We start from the raw sequence: 21405 nt of genomic DNA on the forward strand, positions 1-21405 counted from the left end.
GAATGTACAAAAAAAAGAATTGCCAGCAAAATAAAAACGGGGAACAAAAATGGCGTTGGGTCTCCCCCCCCCAAATCCATACCAGGCCCTTGGGGTCTGGTATGGATTTGGGGGCCCATTACTTTTTTTTTTTTTTTAAACTTTGGAGTGGGGTTCCCCTCCAAATCTATCCCAGACATGAAGGGCCTGGTTTGGATTTGGGGGGGAACCCATGCAGTTTTTTCCTAATGAAAGCCCATGACAAAAAAAAAAAAAAAAAAAAGGCGTAGGCCCCCCCCCCATCTAAATCATACCCAAATGGCCTGGTATGGATTTGAGGGGGGACTCCCACACTTTTTTTTTTTTTCCTGATAGAACTTCACGTCAAAAAAAAAGAAAAGAAAAAGGCGTAGGCCCCCCAAATGGCCTGGTATGCCTTTGAGGGGGGACTCCACACCGTTTTTTTTCCTGATGGATCCCCACGCCAAAATTAAAAAAAAAAAAAAAAATGCCGTAGCCCCCCCCCCCAATCTATATCGGACCCAAATGGCCTGGTATGGGTTTAAGGGGGGACCCCACACTGTTTTTTTTTCCTGATAGAACCTCACGCCAAAAAAAAAAGGCATAGCCCCCCCCCCCCAAATGGCCTGGTATGCGTTTTGAGGGGGGACCCCACGCCGTTTTTTCCTGATGGAACCCCACGCCAAAATTTAAAAACAAAAATGGCATAGGCCCCCCAATCTATTTCAGACCCAAATGGCCTGGTATGGGTTTGAGGGGGGACCCCACGCAGTTTTTTTTTCCCGGATTTTATTTTGCCAGCAATTCTCTGTTTTACATTTTGCCCAAAGGGCCTGGTATGGATTTGGGGGGGGGGGGGACCCTACGTCATTTTTTTTCCCGAAGGTCAGGAAAGGGAGGGGACGAGCGAGCCCCCCCTCCTCCAGAAAAAAAATCCCTGACCCTTTCTGAAAAACGCAGCGCCGTAAAACGCACAGATGTGAACTACATCCATGGGAAACCATGTTAACCGGACTGTAATGCGTTTCTGCTAAACGCACCAAAAAAAAAAAAAAAAATGCATAGGTGTGAACGTAGGGTCATTTTACTACATATGAATGGGAATGGAGCGCCCTGGCCTTCCCCTACTGGGTGGGTGAGGATAGTGCCCACAACAAATATGGTGCCAGCGGGTGACTCCAGCCACCAGACTCTCCCTACAGGTGAAACATGACTTTGGGCTGGATTGATGCTTTAACAAAGCTCCCCGTGCGTCTCTTCCCCCCCGCATGCATATCTGTCTCCCATCCCGTTCGCCGTCTCCATCCGGCACCTCCCAATTATTACAAGATTTACGGCAATTTTAGTCACTGTTGCCGTAAAAATCTTTCCATCTCGAAATTTATATCCATCCGCCCGCCGAACGCCGCTCGATAAATCAGGGCGCAGCGCGTTACATTAAAGCGTTTATTGTTGGCGGCCCGCATGCGGCTAAATGTAACGTTCGCTTCGCCGCGATCGTCTCCCATTAAACTCCTTTATTTTTTTATTTGCCGCATTTGTCACTTTTATCTCCCTTTGTTCATATTTATCTTCCTGTAAAAATGTATAAAATGTCCGCATTGTTTTCCGCCATACTTGACGGCCGCGCGCTTCTGTCTGCACCAGAGACGGCTCCTTCGGGGATTCCAGCCAAGTGTAGTTTGCTGTTCTCTGTACAGCACTGCGGTATATGTCAGAGCTATATACATGTATAATAATAATAGTGTGTGACTGTGGGGGAGGGGACATTAGAGTGTAAGCTCCTCTGGTACACAGACTGATGTGACTGGCTCAGTGATCTCTGTACAGCACTGCGGTATATGTCAGAGCTATATAAATGTATAATAATAATAATAGTGTGTGACTGTGGGGGAGGGGACATTAGAGTGTAAGCTCCTCTGGTACAGAGACTGATGTGATTGGCTCAGTGATCTCTGTGCAGCACTGCGGTATATGTCGGAGATATATAAATGTATAATAATACTAGTGTGTGACTGTGGGGGGACATTAGAGTGTAAGCTCCTCTGGGGGGACATTGTACCAGAAGAGCTTACACTCCAATGTCCCCCCAGAGGAGCTTACACTCTCATGTCCCCCCTCAGTCACACACTTATTATTATACATTTATATAGCTCTGACATGTACCGCAGTGCTGTACAGAGAACACTGAGCCAATCACATCAGTCTCTGTACCAGAGGAGCTTACACTCTAATGTCCCCTCCCCCACAGTCACACACTATTATTATTATACATTTATATAGCTCTAACATATATCGCAGTGGCTGTACAGAGATCACTGAGCCAATCACATCAGTCTCTGTACCAGAGGAGCTTACACTCTAATATCCCCCCCCCCCCCACAGTCACACACTATTATTGTACATTTATATAGCTCTGACATATACCGCAGTGCTGTACAGAGAACACTGAGCCAGTCACATCAGTCTCTGTACCAGAGGAGCTTACACTCTAATGTCCCCTCCTCCACAGCCACATCAGTCTCTGTACCAGAGGAGCTTACACTCTAATGTCCCCTCCCCCACAGTCACACACTATTATTATTATACATGTATATAGCTCTGACATATACCGCAGTGCTGTACAGAGAACACTGAGCCAGTCACATCAGTCTCTGTACCAGAGGAGCTTACACTCCAGAGACTGATGTGACTAGCTCAGTGTTCTCTGTACAGCACTGCGGTATATGTCAGAGCTATATAAATGTATAATAATAATAGTGTGTGACTGTGGGGGAGGGGACATTAGAGTGTAAGCTCCTCTGGTACAGAGACTGATGTGGCTGTGGAGGAGGGGACATTAGAGTGTAAGCTCCTCTGGTACAGAGACTGATGTGACTGGCTCAGTGTTCTCTGTACAGCACTGCGGTATATGTCAGAGCTATATAAATGTACAATAATAGTGTGTGACTGTGGGGGGGGGGGGGATATTAGAGTGTAAGCTCCTCTGGTACAGAGACTGATGTGATTGGCTCAGTGATCTCTGTACAGTCACTGCGATATATGTTAGAGCTATATAAATGTATAATAATAATAGTGTGTGACTGTGGGGGAGGGGACATTAGAGTGTAAGCTCCTCTGGTACAGAGACTGATGTGATTGGCTCAGTGATCTCTGTACAGCCACTGCGGTATATGTTAGAGCTATATAAATGTATAATAATAATAGTGTGTGACTGTGGGGGAGGGGACATTAGAGTGTAAGCTCCTCTGGTACAGAGACTGATGTGACTGTGGGGGAGGGGACATTAGAGTGTAAGCTCCTCTGGTACAGAGACTGATGTGATTGGCTCAGTGATCTCTGTACAGCCACTGCGGTATATGTTAGAGCTATATAAATGTATAATAATAATAGTGTGTGACTGTGGGGGAGGGGACATTAGAGTGTAAGCTCCTCTGGTACAGAGACTGATGTGACTGTGGGGGAGGGGACATTAGAGTGTAAGCTCCTCTGGTACAGAGACTGATGTGATTGGCTCAGTGATCTCTGTACAGCACTGCGGTATGTCAGAGCTATATAAATGTATAATAATAATAGTGTGTGATGTCAGGGTTGGTTGCAGCTCGGCCTGTTCTTATTTTTTGTTAGGCGTTTTATCGTCTGACAAGCAAGAAGCTGCCTGTGGGGACGCAGATTTCACGATTGTGCAATACTGGAAAGGGGAAGTGTGCAAAGATTAGAAAATAAATCTTTTTTGTGTTCCTTTGTTGCCAGCTGCAAACCCTGGAGCTGTGAGATTGTCACATTAGACAGAGGGGACATTAGAGTGTAAGCTCCTCTGGTACAGAGACTGATGTGATTGGCTCAGTGATCTCTGTACAGCACTGCGGTATATGTCAGAGATATATAAATGTATAATAATAATAATAATAGTGTGTGACTGTTGCGGGACATTGGAGTGTAAATTTTTGTGTATTAAAAATCTTACAAACATACAACATAATAAAAACATATTTATTTATATATATATATATATATATATATATATACACACACAGAATAAATAAATGATATATAAACAAACACAACGTATCTTACTTTAGAATTAAAAACAAAAAACAAACTAGCTTTTTTTTGCCAGAAAACATGAACAGAACCAAATCTACAAACCAAGATATATGATATTATTATTATTATTATAATGCACAACAAAGCCCTGACCTCCACCTTAACTCCCCCTCAGGCTAAGAAACTATTACACATTGAACCCATGCATGCAGCCTTTTTCCAGATATCCAATCTTTTAAAAACTCAGGGGATGTGAAAGGACGGTAGGAAAAGCCTCACACCCAGAGACTGACAGACAGCAGCTATGGGGACCCGACATTCCTCCACGCCTTAGTCCAGGCTCCCGGCCGCCACCTGTCCTTCTCAAGACCCCGAATCTTCCCAACCTCACCCAGAATGTCGTGCACCACCACCTTGACAGGAAAGACTTTTTTCCAAGTGTAAACCTGACACCGTGCATTCCACGTGAAGCAACGGACTCCTAAGCTAACTAGAAAAAGGGTCTTAAAATCAAAATCCCGATGCGTCTCAAAGGACCCGTGCGACCACTCCGCATAACACAAGCGGGAAAGTAAAGGGATACCCAGAGCTCCACCTGCTCGCTTATAGACTTTTATATTGAAGGGACACTATAGCAAGAAATGGTCCATCGTCCCCTCCACACCGCCACACTCCACTCTTGGACAACCATGGTTCTCCGCAGAGCGATGCTTTAAGTTGCCCTTCACATAGTCTGCCATGGAATGAGAGCCAGGCCAAATCCCGAAACTTCAATGAGATTCTCTCCAGATCAATCAAATGCAAACCCTCCCTCATAACAGGGCCTGGGCAATCCCTCAAGGCCAGTGGCTTGCTAAAGGCAGATTGAACAACCCTTCACTCCAGGACCTTCCTAGGAAAATACTTAATTTTCTCCGTCTTCACTCGCCACTGCCGAAACATTTTCAGGCGAGGGGCAACATAAGTTGGGAGCTTACCATGTCGGACCCTCAGGATTTTCACTGGCCCACCATTCTCCCAGCTTCGCAGAAAAGGCCTAAACCAGGACTGGAAAAATACCAACCCACCCAGGAGGTTTCTCTGCCAGCATGTTACCATAATTATGTTTCAAAAACATCAGAGAAAAAATACCACCGGGTTGACCATACCTAGGCCACCCATCCGCATGGGAAAGAGTCTTCAAGATCTCAATTCTTGAAGACTCTTTACCCTTTTGACAGAAGAATCACTGCAGATTGTCGTATGGAGGGAGAGAGCGAATCCTCTCTCAAAAGCCATTAAAAACCTCCACCAAATACAGGGCCAGAGTAACCTAAAAGTGCTTGTAAAACTCGGCTGTCAATCCATCTGGCCCAGGCGACTTCTTAATGGCAAGCTTATCAATAGCCTTAACCACCTCATCTGCAGTGATGTCCTCTGCCAAACTCACCGGAGAACTGCCATTTCCTAGTCCTGGAATAGAATCCAGAAAACCTGGCATGCCTGCCCGATTAAGGTCCCTCCTGCCAAGGAGTTCAGCATAATCTGACCTGGCGGTTTCCAGGATCCCTGACTTGGACTTGGTCAAGGAACCCGTACTGTCAACCAGGCCTACAACTGTCTTCTTAACTGCTCTACCTTGTTTGCAATTCTGGTAAGGGTTGGACGACTGATATTTCCCATAATCCCTTTCCAGAGCCAAAGAGGCATGCCTGTCATATTGACACTCAATGAGCAAGACTTTTAACTTCCGAGATCCTCTCCGGATCTCCATTATTCGACACAAGCCAACCTAGCTTCCTCCACAAACTCTGTTAGATGACATACTCCTCAAGCTGTTTCTTCCTATGGCCTTGAAAAACCCAACGATCCTTCGTTTTGTAAGCTCCCACCCCTCTGACTTACTACTGCAAAAGTCCATGATAGATACCTGTGCCTGAAAAAAAACCTCAAAGGATTGACTCACCTTCTCTTTGTCCAGGAGTGCCAAATTCAGCCTCCAGGTACCTCTCCCCCTGGGTGGTGTATCGGGACTATTCAGAGTCGCAGAATACAGTCATTGTCAAGAGACATAGAATTCATAGCAGCAAAGTCCAGTACTGCAGACACAGCAGTCATCTTCTCTGCATAGTCCTGAACAGACACAGGAGTTTTTCCCTCCAAATCTTTGTTTTGCATGCTGCTTTTGTATGCTGGTGTCCATACTGTCAGTTTTTACAAAGCATGGCTTCTCAGTCACTTTTCAGCAGAATCTGCTGAAAAGTGAAAGGTTATTCTGCTTAAGGGAGTCTCCATTTTCTGAATAAAGTTCAGGAGCCCTCCTCATTTTCCTGTGCTGTTCCTCCAGCTTGCTGGGGAGGAAAGGAGGCAGAGGCCGCCATTTTCCTCCGGTGAAGCAGATCCTGCGGTAGATGGGATTTCAGGGGCAGCATCCTGGACCCCCCTGAAGTCATCCCTCATTCTCCTGAACTTTTCCTCCTTCTGGAACTTTTTTCCTTGAAAGCTTCACTTTTCTCCTTCCAACACCTTGACCAGATTCTGCTGGCGCTTTATGGGGTCTTCCAAAACGTTCACCTCTGGTTTCAGACTCTAACGCTTCTTGCTCCATGCTTTATCATGCACAGCTTACTTTTTCCCATAGTCAGCTTTCAGGCTCAACAGCTATTCCTCCTCCTTTATTCTCTTTATATGATCAGCAACCCACTATCTGAAAGTGGGGGTAGATTCCCCTTTTTTAGGGCCATAGCCAAGGTCTTCAGGTAAAGATGTGGTTTGGGATCGCAGATCAGATCCCTCAGGGGGACCATCGCCCGGGTCATCCCCAGAACCTCCAAACCTCACTGGGGCCAGGTAACTCGCCTCACCCCCTGGTGACTGGAGAGGGAGAGCTGCAGCACACACAACCATTCTGGTACAGAACCTGATGTGACTGGCTCAGTGTCCTCTGTACAGCACTGCGGTATATGTCAGAGCTATATAAATGTATAATAATAGTGTGTGACATGGGGGGGGGGGGCGGCATTAGAGTTTAAGCTCCTCTGGTGCAGAGACTGATGTGACTGGCTCAGCGTTCTCAGTACAGCATGATGGTATATGTTGGAGCTATATATATATATATATATATATATATATATATATATATATATATATATATATATATATATATATATATATATATATATATATGTGTGTATAATAATACAAGTTTCTTGAAGCTGACGCGTTTCCTCTTCTCTGCTCCTGATCCCAGTTCTCCAAGTCCATGGTGCTGGATGTGTACAGCGAATACGTCAATAACTTCACAAACGCCATGAACCTGATCAAGAGAGCCTGTCTGACCAAGCCGGCCTTCCTGGAGTTCCTGAGGGTGAGATGATGTGGAAAAAATAAATAATTATATATATATATATATATATATATATATATATATATATATATATATATATATATATATATATATATATATATATATATATAATAATTTTTTTAATATAATAAAAAAATATATATGAATAATATTTATATAAAGTGTAAAGAAAAAAATAATAAAAGATATAGATCTATCAAATTGGAGATAGCCAGCAAAGTCCAGCAGTCTACTTTCTACAAATTCAAAGCAATAATTTGTGTCCTTTTCAGAAGAAACAAGCAGCGAGTCCGGACCGGGTGACACTTTACGGGCTGATGGTAAAACCCATCCAGAGGTTTCCCCAGTTCATCCTCCTCCTGCAGGTAAAGCATGCCCATCCCCCAGAATCCTCCAGGCCCCTGCCATACTACATGCCCATCCCCCAGAATCCTCCAGACTCCAGCTATACTGTATTCCCACCGCCCAGAATCCTCCAGGCCCCTGCAGTACTGCTTGTCCATTCCCCTGCTTGTCCATTCCCCAGTATCCTCCAGGCCCCTCTCGTACTGCATCCCCAACCCCCCCAGATATCTCTAAACCCCAGCTATACTGTATTCCCATCCCCCAGAATCCTCTGGGCTCCTGCTGTACTGCATGCCCATCCCCCAGAATCCTTCAGGCCCTTGCCGTAATGCATGCCCATTCCCCAGAATCCTTCAGGCCCCTGCAGTACTGAATTCCCATCCCCCAGAATTCTCCAGACCCCAGCCATGCTGCATGCCCATCCCCCAGAATCCTCCAGGCCTCTGTGGTACTGCAATCCAATCCCCCAAAATTCTCCAGATCCCAGCTATACTGTATTCCTATCCCCCAGAATCCTCCAGGCCCCTGCTGTACTGCATGCCCATCCCCCAGAACCCTTTGGGCCCCTGATGTACTGCATTCCCATTCCCCATAACCCTCCGGCCCCTGCTGTACTGCATGCCTAACCCCCGGAATCCCCTGGGCCCCTGCTGTACTTTATGCTAATCCCCCAGAATCATCCAGGTCCCTGCCCTCTCCTCTCTCTTACTCTGGGCCCTTTGCTGGTCATCTCTCTGGCAGGACATGTTGAAGAACACGCCGCGGGGCCACCCGGACCGCCTGTCGCTGCAGTTGGCTCTAACCGAGCTGGAGACTCTGGCGGAGAAGCTTAACGAACAGAAGTGGCTCGCCGACCAGGTGGCGGAAATCCAGCAGCTGTGCAAGAGTATAAATGAGAGGAGCACCCTCCATAAGGTGAGACCCCCTGGGGACACCGGAGACTGAAAGGAAGAACAAAGACTGACGGATGATGCGATCGGTTTGCTGTAGTTTTTAATGTTTGTTCTTTGTTCCATCATTTACATGATTACTTTTACTTGCAAAAGCCAAGTTGTGACCAAGCCAAGTTCTCTTTATGCTGATCACTTATAGTAAAAAAAAAAAGCAGTTCAAATATAAAGTTTATGGTTATCCCCCTTAAATCCATACTGCTTTACTGATGGCTGTCTGTAGGATATTTTGTTGTAGGTATCCATAATGTCCAGCAGGTGGCAGCAGAGCACTTTCACATCAAATGTTGTCTCTTCTCTGTGCTGGGATTTCTGTGTTTAGCTCTCCCTGTCTGTCTGCAGAGTCTGACCTCCGGACAGCATCAGCTTCTCCTATGCGAGACTCTCACCGAGATGGTGTACGGGGAGAAAGGACAACTTCTTAAATCTAAGGAACGCAAACTCTTCCTCTTGAACGACGTGCTGGTGTGCGCCAACATCAACTTCAAGTGAGTATATCCCGCAGGAAAGGGGGCCCCGGACTCTTCTACATGGGGCCCCAGACTGCGGCAAAGTCCCCTCTTCTTATTGGTTTTCAGTTTATTGGTATACATTGATTAAAAATGCTGCACAAACTGTTGGCGCTATATAAATCCTGAATAATAATAATAGTAAAATATTTAATAATAATGGATATTATTTTACTATTTGTTTAATTATTATTATTAATAATAACAATTGTAATAAAATGAGGATAGTAAAATTTTATTAATGAATATTTTACTATTTTATGATTTTAATAAGTTTGATATATTATCATTTTATGACTATTAATAATAATAATAATAATAATAATAATAATAATAATAATAATAGACAAAATATATTATATATATATATATATATATATATATATATATATATATATATATATATATAATATATTATAATAATAATAATAAAAGCAGATCCCTCCTGCACCTTCAAAAACAAAGTCAATGGCACTGGGTTCCTTTTCTGACAGGTCCCCTTTTAATAAACATTATTATTATAACTTATAATAGGTTAATCAAATCTTAGGAAAAAAAAACCTTTCCTTTCTAATAGAACTTTGTTACTTTTGGATGGGGTGTGGAAGAGTTCAAACCTCTGCATGTTTTTTAAATGTTGTCTTATGTCCCCACTGAGGTCATTTCCCTTCACTTCCTGTCCCAGAGACACAACAAGAAGTGATCGGAAACATGTCTAAAGTGAGGAAAATCGCTTCTTAGCTGTTGCAGGAAGAATTTTCCCTCTATTCTTGTTTTGGTGACAACTCTCACATCTTGGATTTGCCATGACTTTGGCTCCCTGTTGTAGCAAAATGTTATACTGCACTTCTGCCACTAGATGTCTCACTACTGTAGGACCAAAGAGAGAACCAACATGTTATATTGCAGTTCTGCCACTAGATGTCTCACTACTGTAATACTAAAGTGAGAATAAACATGTTCTATTGCAGCTCTGTCTCTAGTGGTCTCACTACTGTAATACCAAAGAGAGAACCAACATGTTATACTGCTCTTCTTCCACTAGATGTCTCACTACTGTAATACTAAAGAGAGAATCAACATGTTCTATTGCAGTTCTGCCACTAGATGACTCACTACTGTAATACTAAAGAGAATCAACATGTTATATTGCAGTTCTGTCTCTAGTGGTCTCACTACTGTAATATCAAAGAGAGAACCAACATGTTATATTGCAGTTCTGCCACTAGATGTCTCACTACTGTAATACTAAAGAGGGAATCAACATGTTGTATTGCAGTTCTGCCACTAGATGCCTCACTGCTGAAATACCAAAGAGAGAATCAAAATGTTATACTGCAGTTCTGCCACTAGAAGTCTCACTGCTGTAATACCAAAGAGAGAATCAACATGTTATATTGCAGTTCTGCCACTAGATGTCTGCTGTAATACCAAAAAGAGAATCAAAATGTTGTTCTGCCACTAGATGTCTCACTACTGTAATGCTAAAGGGAGAATCAACATGTTCTATTGCAGTTCTGCCACTAGATGTCTCACTACTGTAATACCAAGGAGAGAATCAAAGTGTTATACTGCAGTTCTGCCACTAGATGTCTCACTACTGTATAACCAGAGAATCAAATTGTTATACTGCAGTTCCGCCACTAGATGTCTAACTAATGTAATAACAAAGGTAGAATAAACATGTTATGCTGCAGTTCTGCCACTAGATGTCTCACTATTCTAAGATCAAAGAGAACAAAGAGAAGTGTTCCAAATTACTTGGTATCTCAGTGGTGAGACACCTAGTGGCAGATTTATAATATAACAGAATGCTACACCTGTGGCCATGGTGATCAGGACAAATAAGAACCTCCCCAGAGGGGACACAGACAACAATTTAAAACCTGACAGGGGTTCCCTAATCATTATAGAGCAACCTTTTAAATTGAAAATACAGCATGGTTTCCCTTTACGTGGCCTCACCTCTGTTCTCTCCTTTGACCAGGGGACAGCCGGACATCGGCAATCTGGTCCCGCTAGGACCTCGTTACGTGCTGAAGTGGAATGCGGCATTGTTCCAGCTCCATGTGGCAGAATTTGGACAAGAAGGGAATGTGATGGAGAAAGAGACAGCAACAAGCCAACAGTCAGTTAGCAAGAAGCAGTCGCCCTCTGCTGGTCAGAGTAAGTCTCCTACACCTCTCCAAATAGGAGAACCGGCACGGAGCACATGTCCCATCCCTATCTCTGTCCTCTCAGATAAAGTGTCCCTGGGGTCTCCTCGGCTGTACCAGGAGCTGCAGGACGTCAAGAAGGACCTGGAGGTGGTGGAGCAGATCACACAGCTCATCAGCACCCTACATGGCACCTATCAGGTGAGTTCTATATGTGCCCCCCCCCCCTCCCTTCACTGAGCACTGGCTGGAGCCCAAATTGGTTTTCAATGAATCCATCAGTATAATGAAAGCCACCCATCTGTAGAATCCGGGTGTAAAGTTGAGTCAAACATTTATTTTTTTCACATTTTTTATCTGTTTGATATTTATTAGCATTTCTTGATAGTGTCTCATTTTCCAGCCCTGATGAAGGGACTAGTGAGCCCCCGAAACGTGTTGGATTTCTAATCTGTCACATTGTATCTCCATAAAGACCCTGACTAGACTCATCCAATCCTTTTGTGGCATTCCCATCTTTTACTTATTCTCCGGCCTTTTCCGGGGACTCCCTAGGAAGCCCCTATTGATGAGGAGCGGTCTACACTAAATTCTAATAGCTGGACTACTGAACCTTGTCCATCAAGGAGACCAGCGCTCCTCCTGTACTCAGCCACTTAGAGCTGACCTCCAGCTATGAAATTGTATTGCAAAGTTACATTGTTGCAGCTTGGATCAGTGTGACTATACATATCCCGTAGCTGTGGGATAGTAGTTGCTGCTACTACCATGATTGCCGCTGTCTTCGGGTTCCCTGCTGTATAGGGAACACAGGCGGGTGCCCATTCGCCACGCGTGCCATCCACAGAGCGCCTTGCATTTACCTCAATGAGGCAAGGCATTCTCTGATTGGACGAGGTGGAGAGGCGGGGTCATGATGTTGCAATCTGCACATTCTTCAATAATTTCCCCCCCCCCCCCAACAAATAAAAAAAAACAGTCAGCTTTCTCTAGACACGGCTGGTGTTTTATTCGCTATAATTATCAGTCGTTCCTGACTTCTTCCTGAATTCTTCTTCTCTGTCAGAACCTGAACATGACGGTGGCCCAGGATTGGTGTTTAGGTCTCCAGAGGCTCATCCGGCTGAAAGAGGAGGAAATCCAGTCTGCCAACAAGTGTCACCTCCGCCTGCAGCTCCAGATGCCCCGAAAATCAGACAAGTGAGTGGGAGTGGCTAGGGAGATGGGGGGGCAGAGTCTTCTGTGGTTGGGAGGATGGGAGGGGAGGATATATCAATATAGAGTATTTCCCCAGCATCATCAAGCTCTTTCCTCCCTAGCCTGACTGTCCCTGGCCCTGCCCCTTGCATAGGATTTTAATTTGAGGTTGAGGGTGGAGTCTTCTGTGGTTGGAAGGATGGGAGGAGGGAGCTGGGTTTGGTTTATCCATATAGAGGATTTCCCCAGCATCACCCAGCTCTTTCCTACCTATCCTGATTATCCTTGGCCCCACCCCTATCATTGGGTTTTAATTGGGGGGGCGTAGTCTTCTGTGGTTGGAAGGATGGGAGGGGAGGAGGCAGCTGGGTCTGGTTTATCCATAAAGAGGATTTCTCTAGCTTCATTTAGCTCTTTCTTCCCTAGCCTGATTGTCCCTGGCCCCGCCCCTTTCATTCATTGGATTTCAATTTTGTCAGTAATGGAGGCGTGGCATCACATGTGGGTGTTACCTACGCAAATACAGCCTGCCTAGGAACACCCACTCTTCAAAGCTGACACCCACCCATCAAGGCATTTTGATATTTGCATAACTCCTCCCATTTCCTGCATCGGGACTAAGAGTGCATTCACACCTCAGCGTTTTTGCCGCCATTCTGCTCACGATTTCAAAGTGCGGAGGTGTGATTGACATATCGCAGAACGCACATTTGAGACGCCGATCATTTGAATGGCATCTAAAATTGAGGTGCGGTATTGTCGCGCTGCAATCGCGGCAACCCGCATCGCGTAATGCTTGTCGCCCAGAAGTAGCCCCCGATTCACGGCAGAACTGCGTCAAAATTTTAGGGTCCGTTCAAATGAATGGCATCTCAAAATGTGCCTTCTGCGATTTTGACATTCACACCTCGTCATTTATAAATCACGAGAGGAGTACTGAGGGAGGTTGCCCCCTGCCCGTCCCTCCCACCAGCCAGGGTCTGTTCACGTTGCATAGAGAAGGACAGAAACCCTGTGATGACATCACTACAGTGAGCAAAATGATTTGATCCCCTGCAGATTGTGTAGGTTTGCCCACTTATAAAGAAATTAAGGGTCTATATTTTTTATCATAGGAGAATTTTATATGATGGAGACAGAATATCAACCAAAAATCCAGAAAAAAACACAATACAAATGTTATAAATGGAGTTGCAGTTCAGTGAGTAAAATAAGTATTTGATCCCCAACCAACCAACAATAATTCTGGCTCCCACAGACTGGCTACAGTAAATGCTCATGTGGTACACAGATTAGTCCTGTCAATGTAACAAGGAGCTCCTTATGACAACTCATTATGGGTATAAAAGACACCGGTCCACAGAATCACTTTTCTTCCATTCCAACCTCACCATCATAGGAAGACCAAAGAGCTGTCAATGGACATCAGGGAGAAGATTGTAGACCTGCACATGGCTGGAATGGGGCTACAAGATCACCAGCAAGAAGCTTGGTGAGAAGGAGACAACTGTTGAAACAAATATTCACAAATGGAAGAAATACAAAATAACCATCAATCACCCTCAGTCTGGAGCTCCATGCAAGATTTGGCCTCATGGGGTGAGGATGGTCATGAGAAAAGTGTGGGATCAGCCCAGAACTACACGGGAGGAGCTTGTGAATGATCTCAAGGCAGTTGAGACCACAGTCGCCAAACAAACCATTGGTGACACAATACGCCACCATGGCAGCGCCCACAAGGTCCCCTACCTCAAGAAGGCACATGTACAGTAACACCAATGAACATCTAAATGATTCAGAGAAGGATTGGGAGAAAGTGTTCTGGTCAGATGGGACCAAAATTGAGCTCTTTGGCATTAACTCGTCTCGCTGTGTTTGGAGGAAGAAAAATGCTGACTATGACCCTAAGAACACCATCCCTACAGTCAAGCACGGAGGTGGAAACATGGCCAACCCTACAGTCAAGCACAGAGGTGGAAACATGGCCAACCCTACAGTCAAGCACAGAGGTGGAAACATGGCCAACCCTACAGTCAAACACGGAGGTGAAAACATGGCCAACCCTACAGTCAAGCACGGAGGTGAAAACATGGCCAACCCTACAGTCAAGCACAGAGGTGGAAACATGGCCATCCCTACAGTCAAGCACAGAGGTGGAAACATGGCCAACCCTACAGTCAAGCACAGAGGTGGAAACATGACCATCCCTACAGTCAAGCACAGAGGTGGAAACATGACCATCCCTACAGTCAAGCACAGAGGTGGAAACATGACCAACCCTACAGTCAAGCACAGAGGTGGAAACATGACCATCCCTACAGTCAAGCACAGAGGTGGAAACACGACCATCCCTACAGTCAAGCACAGAGGTGGAAACATGACCAACCCTACAGTCAAGCACAGAGGTGGAAACATGACCATCCCTACAGTCAAGCACAGAGGTGGAAACATGACCATCCCTACAGTCAAGCACGCAGGTGGAAACATGACCAACCCTACAGTCAAGCACAGAGGTGGAAACATGACCAACCCTACAGTCAAGCACGCAGGAGGAAACATGACCAACCCTACAGTCAAGCACAGAGGTGGAAACATGACCATCTCTACAGTCAAGCACGCAGGAGGAAACATGACCAACCCTACAGTCAAGCACGCAGGAGGAAACATGACCAACCCTACAGTCAAGCACAAAGGTGGAAACATGACCAACCCTACAGTCAAGCACGGAGGTGGAAACATAATGCTTTTGCTCTGCTAAAGGTACAGACCAACTTTGCCGCATTAAGAGGCCAATGGACGGGGCCATGTATTGTAAAATCTTGGATGGGAACCTTCTTCCCTCAGCCAGAACACTGAAGATGGGTCATGGATGGGTCTTCCAGCATGACAATGACCCAAAACATACCGCCAAGACAACAAAGGAGTGGTTCAAGAAGAAGCACATTGGGGTCATGGAGTGGCCTAGCCAGTCTCTAGACCTTAATCCTATAGAAAATATATGGAGGGAGCTGAAATTTCGAGTTACCAAGTGACAGCCAAGAAACCTTAAGGATTTAGAGAAGATCTGTAAAGAAGAGTGGACCAAAATCCCTCCTGAGATGTGTGCAAACCTGGTCACCAACTACAAGAAACGTCTGACCTCTGTGCTTCCAACAAGGGTTTCTCCACCAAGGACGAAGTCCTGTTTTACTCCATTTATAACATTTGTATCATGTGTGTTTTTTTTCTGGATTTTTGGTTGATGTTCTGTCCCTATCATTTAAAATACACCTATTATAAAAATTATAGACCCTTCATTTCTTTGTGGGCAAACTTACAAAATCTGCAGGGGATCACATCCATTATTTTCGCCACTGTACATCGCTACATGGGCTTTCTCCTTATCATTGGTTAATGAGGCCACCTGAAATATTTATGGGCAATTGGAAAAGTGTGTGAGGCTTAAGGGTCCTGGGATCAGCCAGTTTATGCCAAATCATCTACCCTTGCCCCCCCCCCCCCCATTGTGTTCTATATCCTAATTTTTTTTACCCCTCCCTCCAGGTCAGGGCGTCCCATGAGCTTCATGGTCCTTTTCCTCACTCCGAATCCATTGAGCAAGATTTCCTGGGTCAACCGAATGCATTTGGCCAAGATCGGACTGAGTAAGTGTCAATGTGGGGGATCGGCCCCGTCTGGGCTATTATTTAATGAGGTGCTTAAAGCAAACCTATTGGTCACTCTACAGGTCAGCATGACAATGTTCTCCACACATCACCGCATTCACCAATAGGATCCATTTTCCAAAAAAGTTCCACTTTATGGCGTTAAAAGCCATCCTTTAGCTCCAGCCAGAGACTTTGCTAGGCTGGGATGACATTATCAGTCTGCTGCAGGCAGGAGGAAGCATTTCTTCAGTCTCCTCTTCCCCAGTGATCTGACTGTACATTGTGACTTTGTGGGAAGTCAGAAAGGGAGAGGGTGCAGCAGGGGGCTGATCTGTGTCAGACATTTGTGAACACAAACGCCAGGTTTTACATCAGGGGGTCTCCAAACATTTTAGGCAAAGAGCCAGTTTACTGTCCTTCAGACTTTAGGAGGGCAAACTGTGGCCAGTGGGAGCAGAAAATGCCCCAGAATTTGTGGTCAGTGCGGGGTTAAATAATTACATAACACCCTAACACCCGTGGGCAGTAGGAGGTACAAGTGGGAAGATTATTCTCTATCATTGGTGTCAGTGGGAGGAATAGTGTCCCATCATTGGTATCAGTGGGAGGAATAGTGCCCCGTCATTGGTGTCAGTGGGAGGAATAGTGTCCCATCATTGGCGTCAGTGGGAGGAATAGTGCCCCATCATTGGTATCAGTGGGAGGAATAGTGTCCCATCATTGGTGTCAGTGGGAGGAATAGTGCCCCATCATTGGTATCAGTGGGAGGAATAGTGTCCCATCATTGGTGTCAGTGGGGGGAATAGTGCCCCATCATTGGTGTCAGTGGGAAGAATAGTGCCCCATCATTGGTATCAGTGGGAGAAATAGTGTCCCATCATTGGTGTCAGTGGGGGGAATAGTGCCCCATCATTGGTATCAGTGGGGGGAATAGTGCCACATCATTGGTGTCAGTGGGGGGAATAGTGCCCCATCATTGGTGTCAGTGGGAGGAATAGTGTCCCATCATTGGTGTCAGTGGGAGGAATAGTGCCCCATCATTGGTATCAGTGGGAGGAATAGTGCCCCATCATTGGTGTCAGTGGGGGGAATAGTGCCCCATCATTGGTATCAGTGGGGGGAATAGTACCCCATCATTGGTGTCAGTGGGAGGAATAGTGCCCCATCATTGGTGTCAGTGGGAGGAATAGTGTCCCATCATTGGTGTCAGTGGGAGGAATAGTGGCCCATCATTGGTGTCAGTGGGAGGAATAGTGTCCCATCATTGGTGTCAGTGGGAGGAATAGTGCCCCATCATTGGTATCAGTGGGGGGAATAGTGCCCCATCATTGGTGTCAGTGGAAGGAACAGTGCCCCAAGGGCCAGATAAAAGCAAGCAAAGGGACACAGTTTGGAGGTTTCTGTTTTACATGATGGTCTTATCGCTGAGGCAACATCTCAGTCCTGGAAGTGGATGGTGTAATTATTGACAGGTCCACTTTACCAGCTCACTTCATTCCTCAGTTTGTCCCATGAGCCATTTTCTGGGGGCGATCTGTCCTTTTTTTTTTTTTTTTTTTATGTTAGAGGAGGAGTCATGTCTAGCAGGACTAACCATGTGGCGGTGGTGTAATTTGCTCCAGGAGTGGTCTCCACCACAGTGTCTGGTGGAATGTAAACATAACCAAATGCGTCGGCTATAGATTCCAGGGATGGACTCCACCACAGGGCCATGGAATGTAAACCTAAGCATAGGCAGCAGAGGCGGTGACGTAATGTGCTCCAGGAATGGTCTCCACCACAGGGCTAGGGGGAATGTAAACCTAACCAAATGCGGTGGATATGGATTCCTGGGATGGACTCCACCACAGGCCCAGGGAATGTAAACCTAAGCATAGGCAGCAGTGGCGGTGACGTAATTTGCTCCAGGAATGTTCTCCACCACAGGGCCAGGGGGAATGTAAACCTAACCAAAGGCAGCAGATATGGATTCCAGAGATGGACTCCTCCTCCACATCGAAGGATGGACTACATCACAGGACCAGGGAATGTAAACCTAAACATAGGCACCAGTTGTGGTGGCACATATGTTCTCCAGGGATGGACTCCACTTCAGGGCCAGGAAGAATGTAAATTTAAACATAGGCGGCAGCGCATATGGATTCCAGGAATGGACTCCTCCACATCGCAGGATGGACTACATCACAGGGCCAGGGAATGTAAACCTAAACATAGGCAACAGTGGCGGTGGCGCATATGTACTCCAGGGATGGACTCCACTGCAGGGCCAGGGAATGTAGACATAAACATAGGTGGCGGCACATATGGATTCCAGGAATGGACTCCTCCACATCTGGGGATGGACTGCACCATTAGGCCGGGAAAAATGTAAACCTAAACTTAAGGCAGCAATGGCTCATATGTACTCCAGGGATGGACTCCACCACAACCAGGGAAGGACTTCACCACATGGCTAGGTAAAACATAAATATAAACCTCAACGAAATCTGCAGCAGCTCATATGGACTCCACCACATGGCCAGGGAGAATGTAAACCTAAACAAAGGCTGCAGTCCATCTGGAACCCATTAATGGACTCCACCACATCCACTGATGGACTTGACCACAGAGCCAAGGAAAACCTAAACCTAAACAAAAGCAGCAGTGCATATGGACTCCACCACATCAGGGAATGGATTCAACAACAGGGCCAAGGAATGTAAGCATAAACATAGCCAGCATTGGCGGTGGTGCATATGTACTCCAGGAGTAAACTTCACCACATCCAGGGATGGATACCACCACAGCGGCCAGGGAGAATGTGAAACCTAAGTAAAGGAGGTGCATATGGATTCCAGGAATGGACTGCACCACGGGGCCAGGAAAAATGTAAACCCAAACAAAGGCAGCAGTGGCTCCTATGTACTCCAGGGATGGACTCCACCATAACCAGGGATGGACTTCACCACAGGGTCAAGGAATGTAAACCTAAACAAAGGCAGCAGTGGCAGTGGCACATGTGTGTTCCAGGGCTGGACTCCACCACAAGGCCAGTGTGAATTTAAATATAAACAAAGGCGGTGGTGCATATGGATTCCAGGAATGGACCCCACCACATCTGGGGATGGACTTCACCACAGGGCTAGGTAAAATATAAACATAAACAAAAGCTGCAGCAGCTCATATGGACTCCACCACAGGGCCAAGGAGAATGTAAACCTAAACCAAGGCTGCAGTCCATTTGGATCCCATTAATGGACTCCACACATCAACTGATGGACTTGACCACAGAGTCAGGGAAAATGTGAACCTAAACAAAGGCAGCGGTGCATATGGACTGCACCACATCCGGGGCTGGATTCAACAATTGGGCCAGGGAATGTAAGCATAAACATAGCCAGCATTGGCGGTGGTACATATGTACTCCAGGGGTAAACTTCACCACATCCAGGGATGGATTCCACCACAGTGGCCAGGGAGAATGTAAACCTAAATAAAGAAAGTGCATATGGATTCCAGGAATGGACTGCACCACAGGGGGCCAGGTAAAATATGAGCCACTGCCACTTTTGTTTAGGTTTACCTTTTACTTGGCCCCTGTGGTGCAGTCCATTCCTAGAGTCCATCCCTGGAGTACACATGCGTCACTGCGGCCTTCATTTAGGTTTACATTCCTTGACCCTGTGGTGAAGTCCATCTCTGGATGTGGTGGAGTCCATCCCTTGAGTATATATGAGCCACTGCCACTTTTGTTTAGGTTTACATGTACTCCAGGGATGGACTCCACGACATCCAGAGATGGACTTCGCCACAGGGTCAAGGAATGTAAACCTAAATGAAGGCCGCAGTGACGTATGTGTACTCCAGGGATGGACTCTAGGAATGGACTGCACCACAGGGGCCAGGTAAAAGGTAAACCTAAATAAAAGTGGCAGTGGCTCATATGTACTCCAGGGATGGACTCCACCACATCCAGGGATGGACTCCACCACATCCAGGGATGGACTTGACCACAGGGTCAAGGAATGTAAACCTAAATGAAGGCAACAGTGGCAGTGACACATGTGTACTCCAAGGATGGACTCCTCTACATCCAGAGATGGACTCCACCATAAGGCTAGTGTGAATGTAAACCTTAACAAAGGCGGTGGTTCATATGGATTCCAGGAATGTACTCTGCCACACTCGGGGATGAACTCCACCACCGGGCCAGGGAAAATGTAAACCTAAACAAAGGTAACAGTGACAGATATGTACTCCAAGGATGAACTCCACCACATCAGGGGATGGATCCCACCACAGGGCCAGAGAGAATATAACATACACAGGCTGTAGCGGTGGTGGCTCATATAGACTCCAGGGTGGACTCCACCAACACAACCTCCTCTCTATCCCACTAATCTCTGGCTCCGCAACTTCTAAAAGTTCCAAAGATATGCATTTTTCAGTCTTGGTGACAGTAAGTGCCGCACACCAACTTCTTGGCAAGAGCCGCATTGTTTAGATCCCCCCTCTGTAGTCCTAGCAAACCGCGTTGGAGAAATCTTATGATATCCCAGGTACTTTAAACTGTTCTATACAGCACTAGAAGGAAACCTGGAGGCATGGCGTATACCGTATACTGTGGAGGTGAGAGGATCCCGGAGTTGAGCCTTAAGTTGCTGAGAAAAGAACGCCATGGAGAAAGCAATTACGTGTTTTTTTTTCCTCGCCTTCCTAGACTGGAGTAGGCGGCTTATTGTTCCTTGAAGATAGGATTCAGGAGGGGAGAAGGACGGAAGGGGCTCCCTGGGAAACGGCGACGACAACAAAAAAAAAGGTTTTCAACTGTGCAAGCACTTTAGCAGCCAGGCAGCCAGCGAGCGTATTTAGAATAAGGAGAGGTCTGCAGAGAAAAGGCGTCAGCATTCTGAATAGGTCTCTCCTGCGCTCCGCGCTCCCCCTCCCACTTCTTCAGGGCTTTTACAGCATTTAGACCATTTATCTCCCGCTCTCCTCTTCTCCTCTGAACTCCGCTGAGAAATCAAACGGCAGGAAACTCGTCTTCAAAACATTTTGCAGAGGCGTGTTCTTAATGCCCAGGTGTCTGAAACATCCGATAATTCCGCTTCCTGGGTTTTTTTTGTGTGTATTTTTTTTTTTTGCCCCTGGGGTCAGAATCGGGGAAGCTAGACATCCAGTTTGTTCCATTGAGGGGCACAGAAATTCAGATACTGTTGGGTTATGCTG

General features: G+C 46.0%; 1 protein-coding gene across 1 annotated transcript in view; it reads left to right on the forward strand.

Moving 5' to 3' along the window:
* The window catches only part of ARHGEF10L (Rho guanine nucleotide exchange factor 10 like), a 146912-nt gene that overhangs the window by 91616 nt on the left and 33891 nt on the right, over nt 1-21405 (forward strand). Inside the window, exons 13-20 of the mRNA XM_082273488.1 lie at nt 7277-7393; nt 7666-7758; nt 8480-8653; nt 9031-9176; nt 11185-11363; nt 11439-11554; nt 12420-12553; nt 16094-16194. Coding sequence (XP_082129614.1) covers nt 7277-7393; nt 7666-7758; nt 8480-8653; nt 9031-9176; nt 11185-11363; nt 11439-11554; nt 12420-12553; nt 16094-16194 — 1060 coding nt within the window. The remainder of the gene's footprint in view (nt 1-7276; nt 7394-7665; nt 7759-8479; nt 8654-9030; nt 9177-11184; nt 11364-11438; nt 11555-12419; nt 12554-16093; nt 16195-21405) is intronic.

The sequence above is a fragment of the Pelophylax lessonae genome, assembly GCF_965119305.1.
Source record: "Pelophylax lessonae genome assembly, chromosome: 12".
NCBI classification, from domain to species: domain Eukaryota; kingdom Metazoa; phylum Chordata; class Amphibia; order Anura; family Ranidae; genus Pelophylax; species Pelophylax lessonae.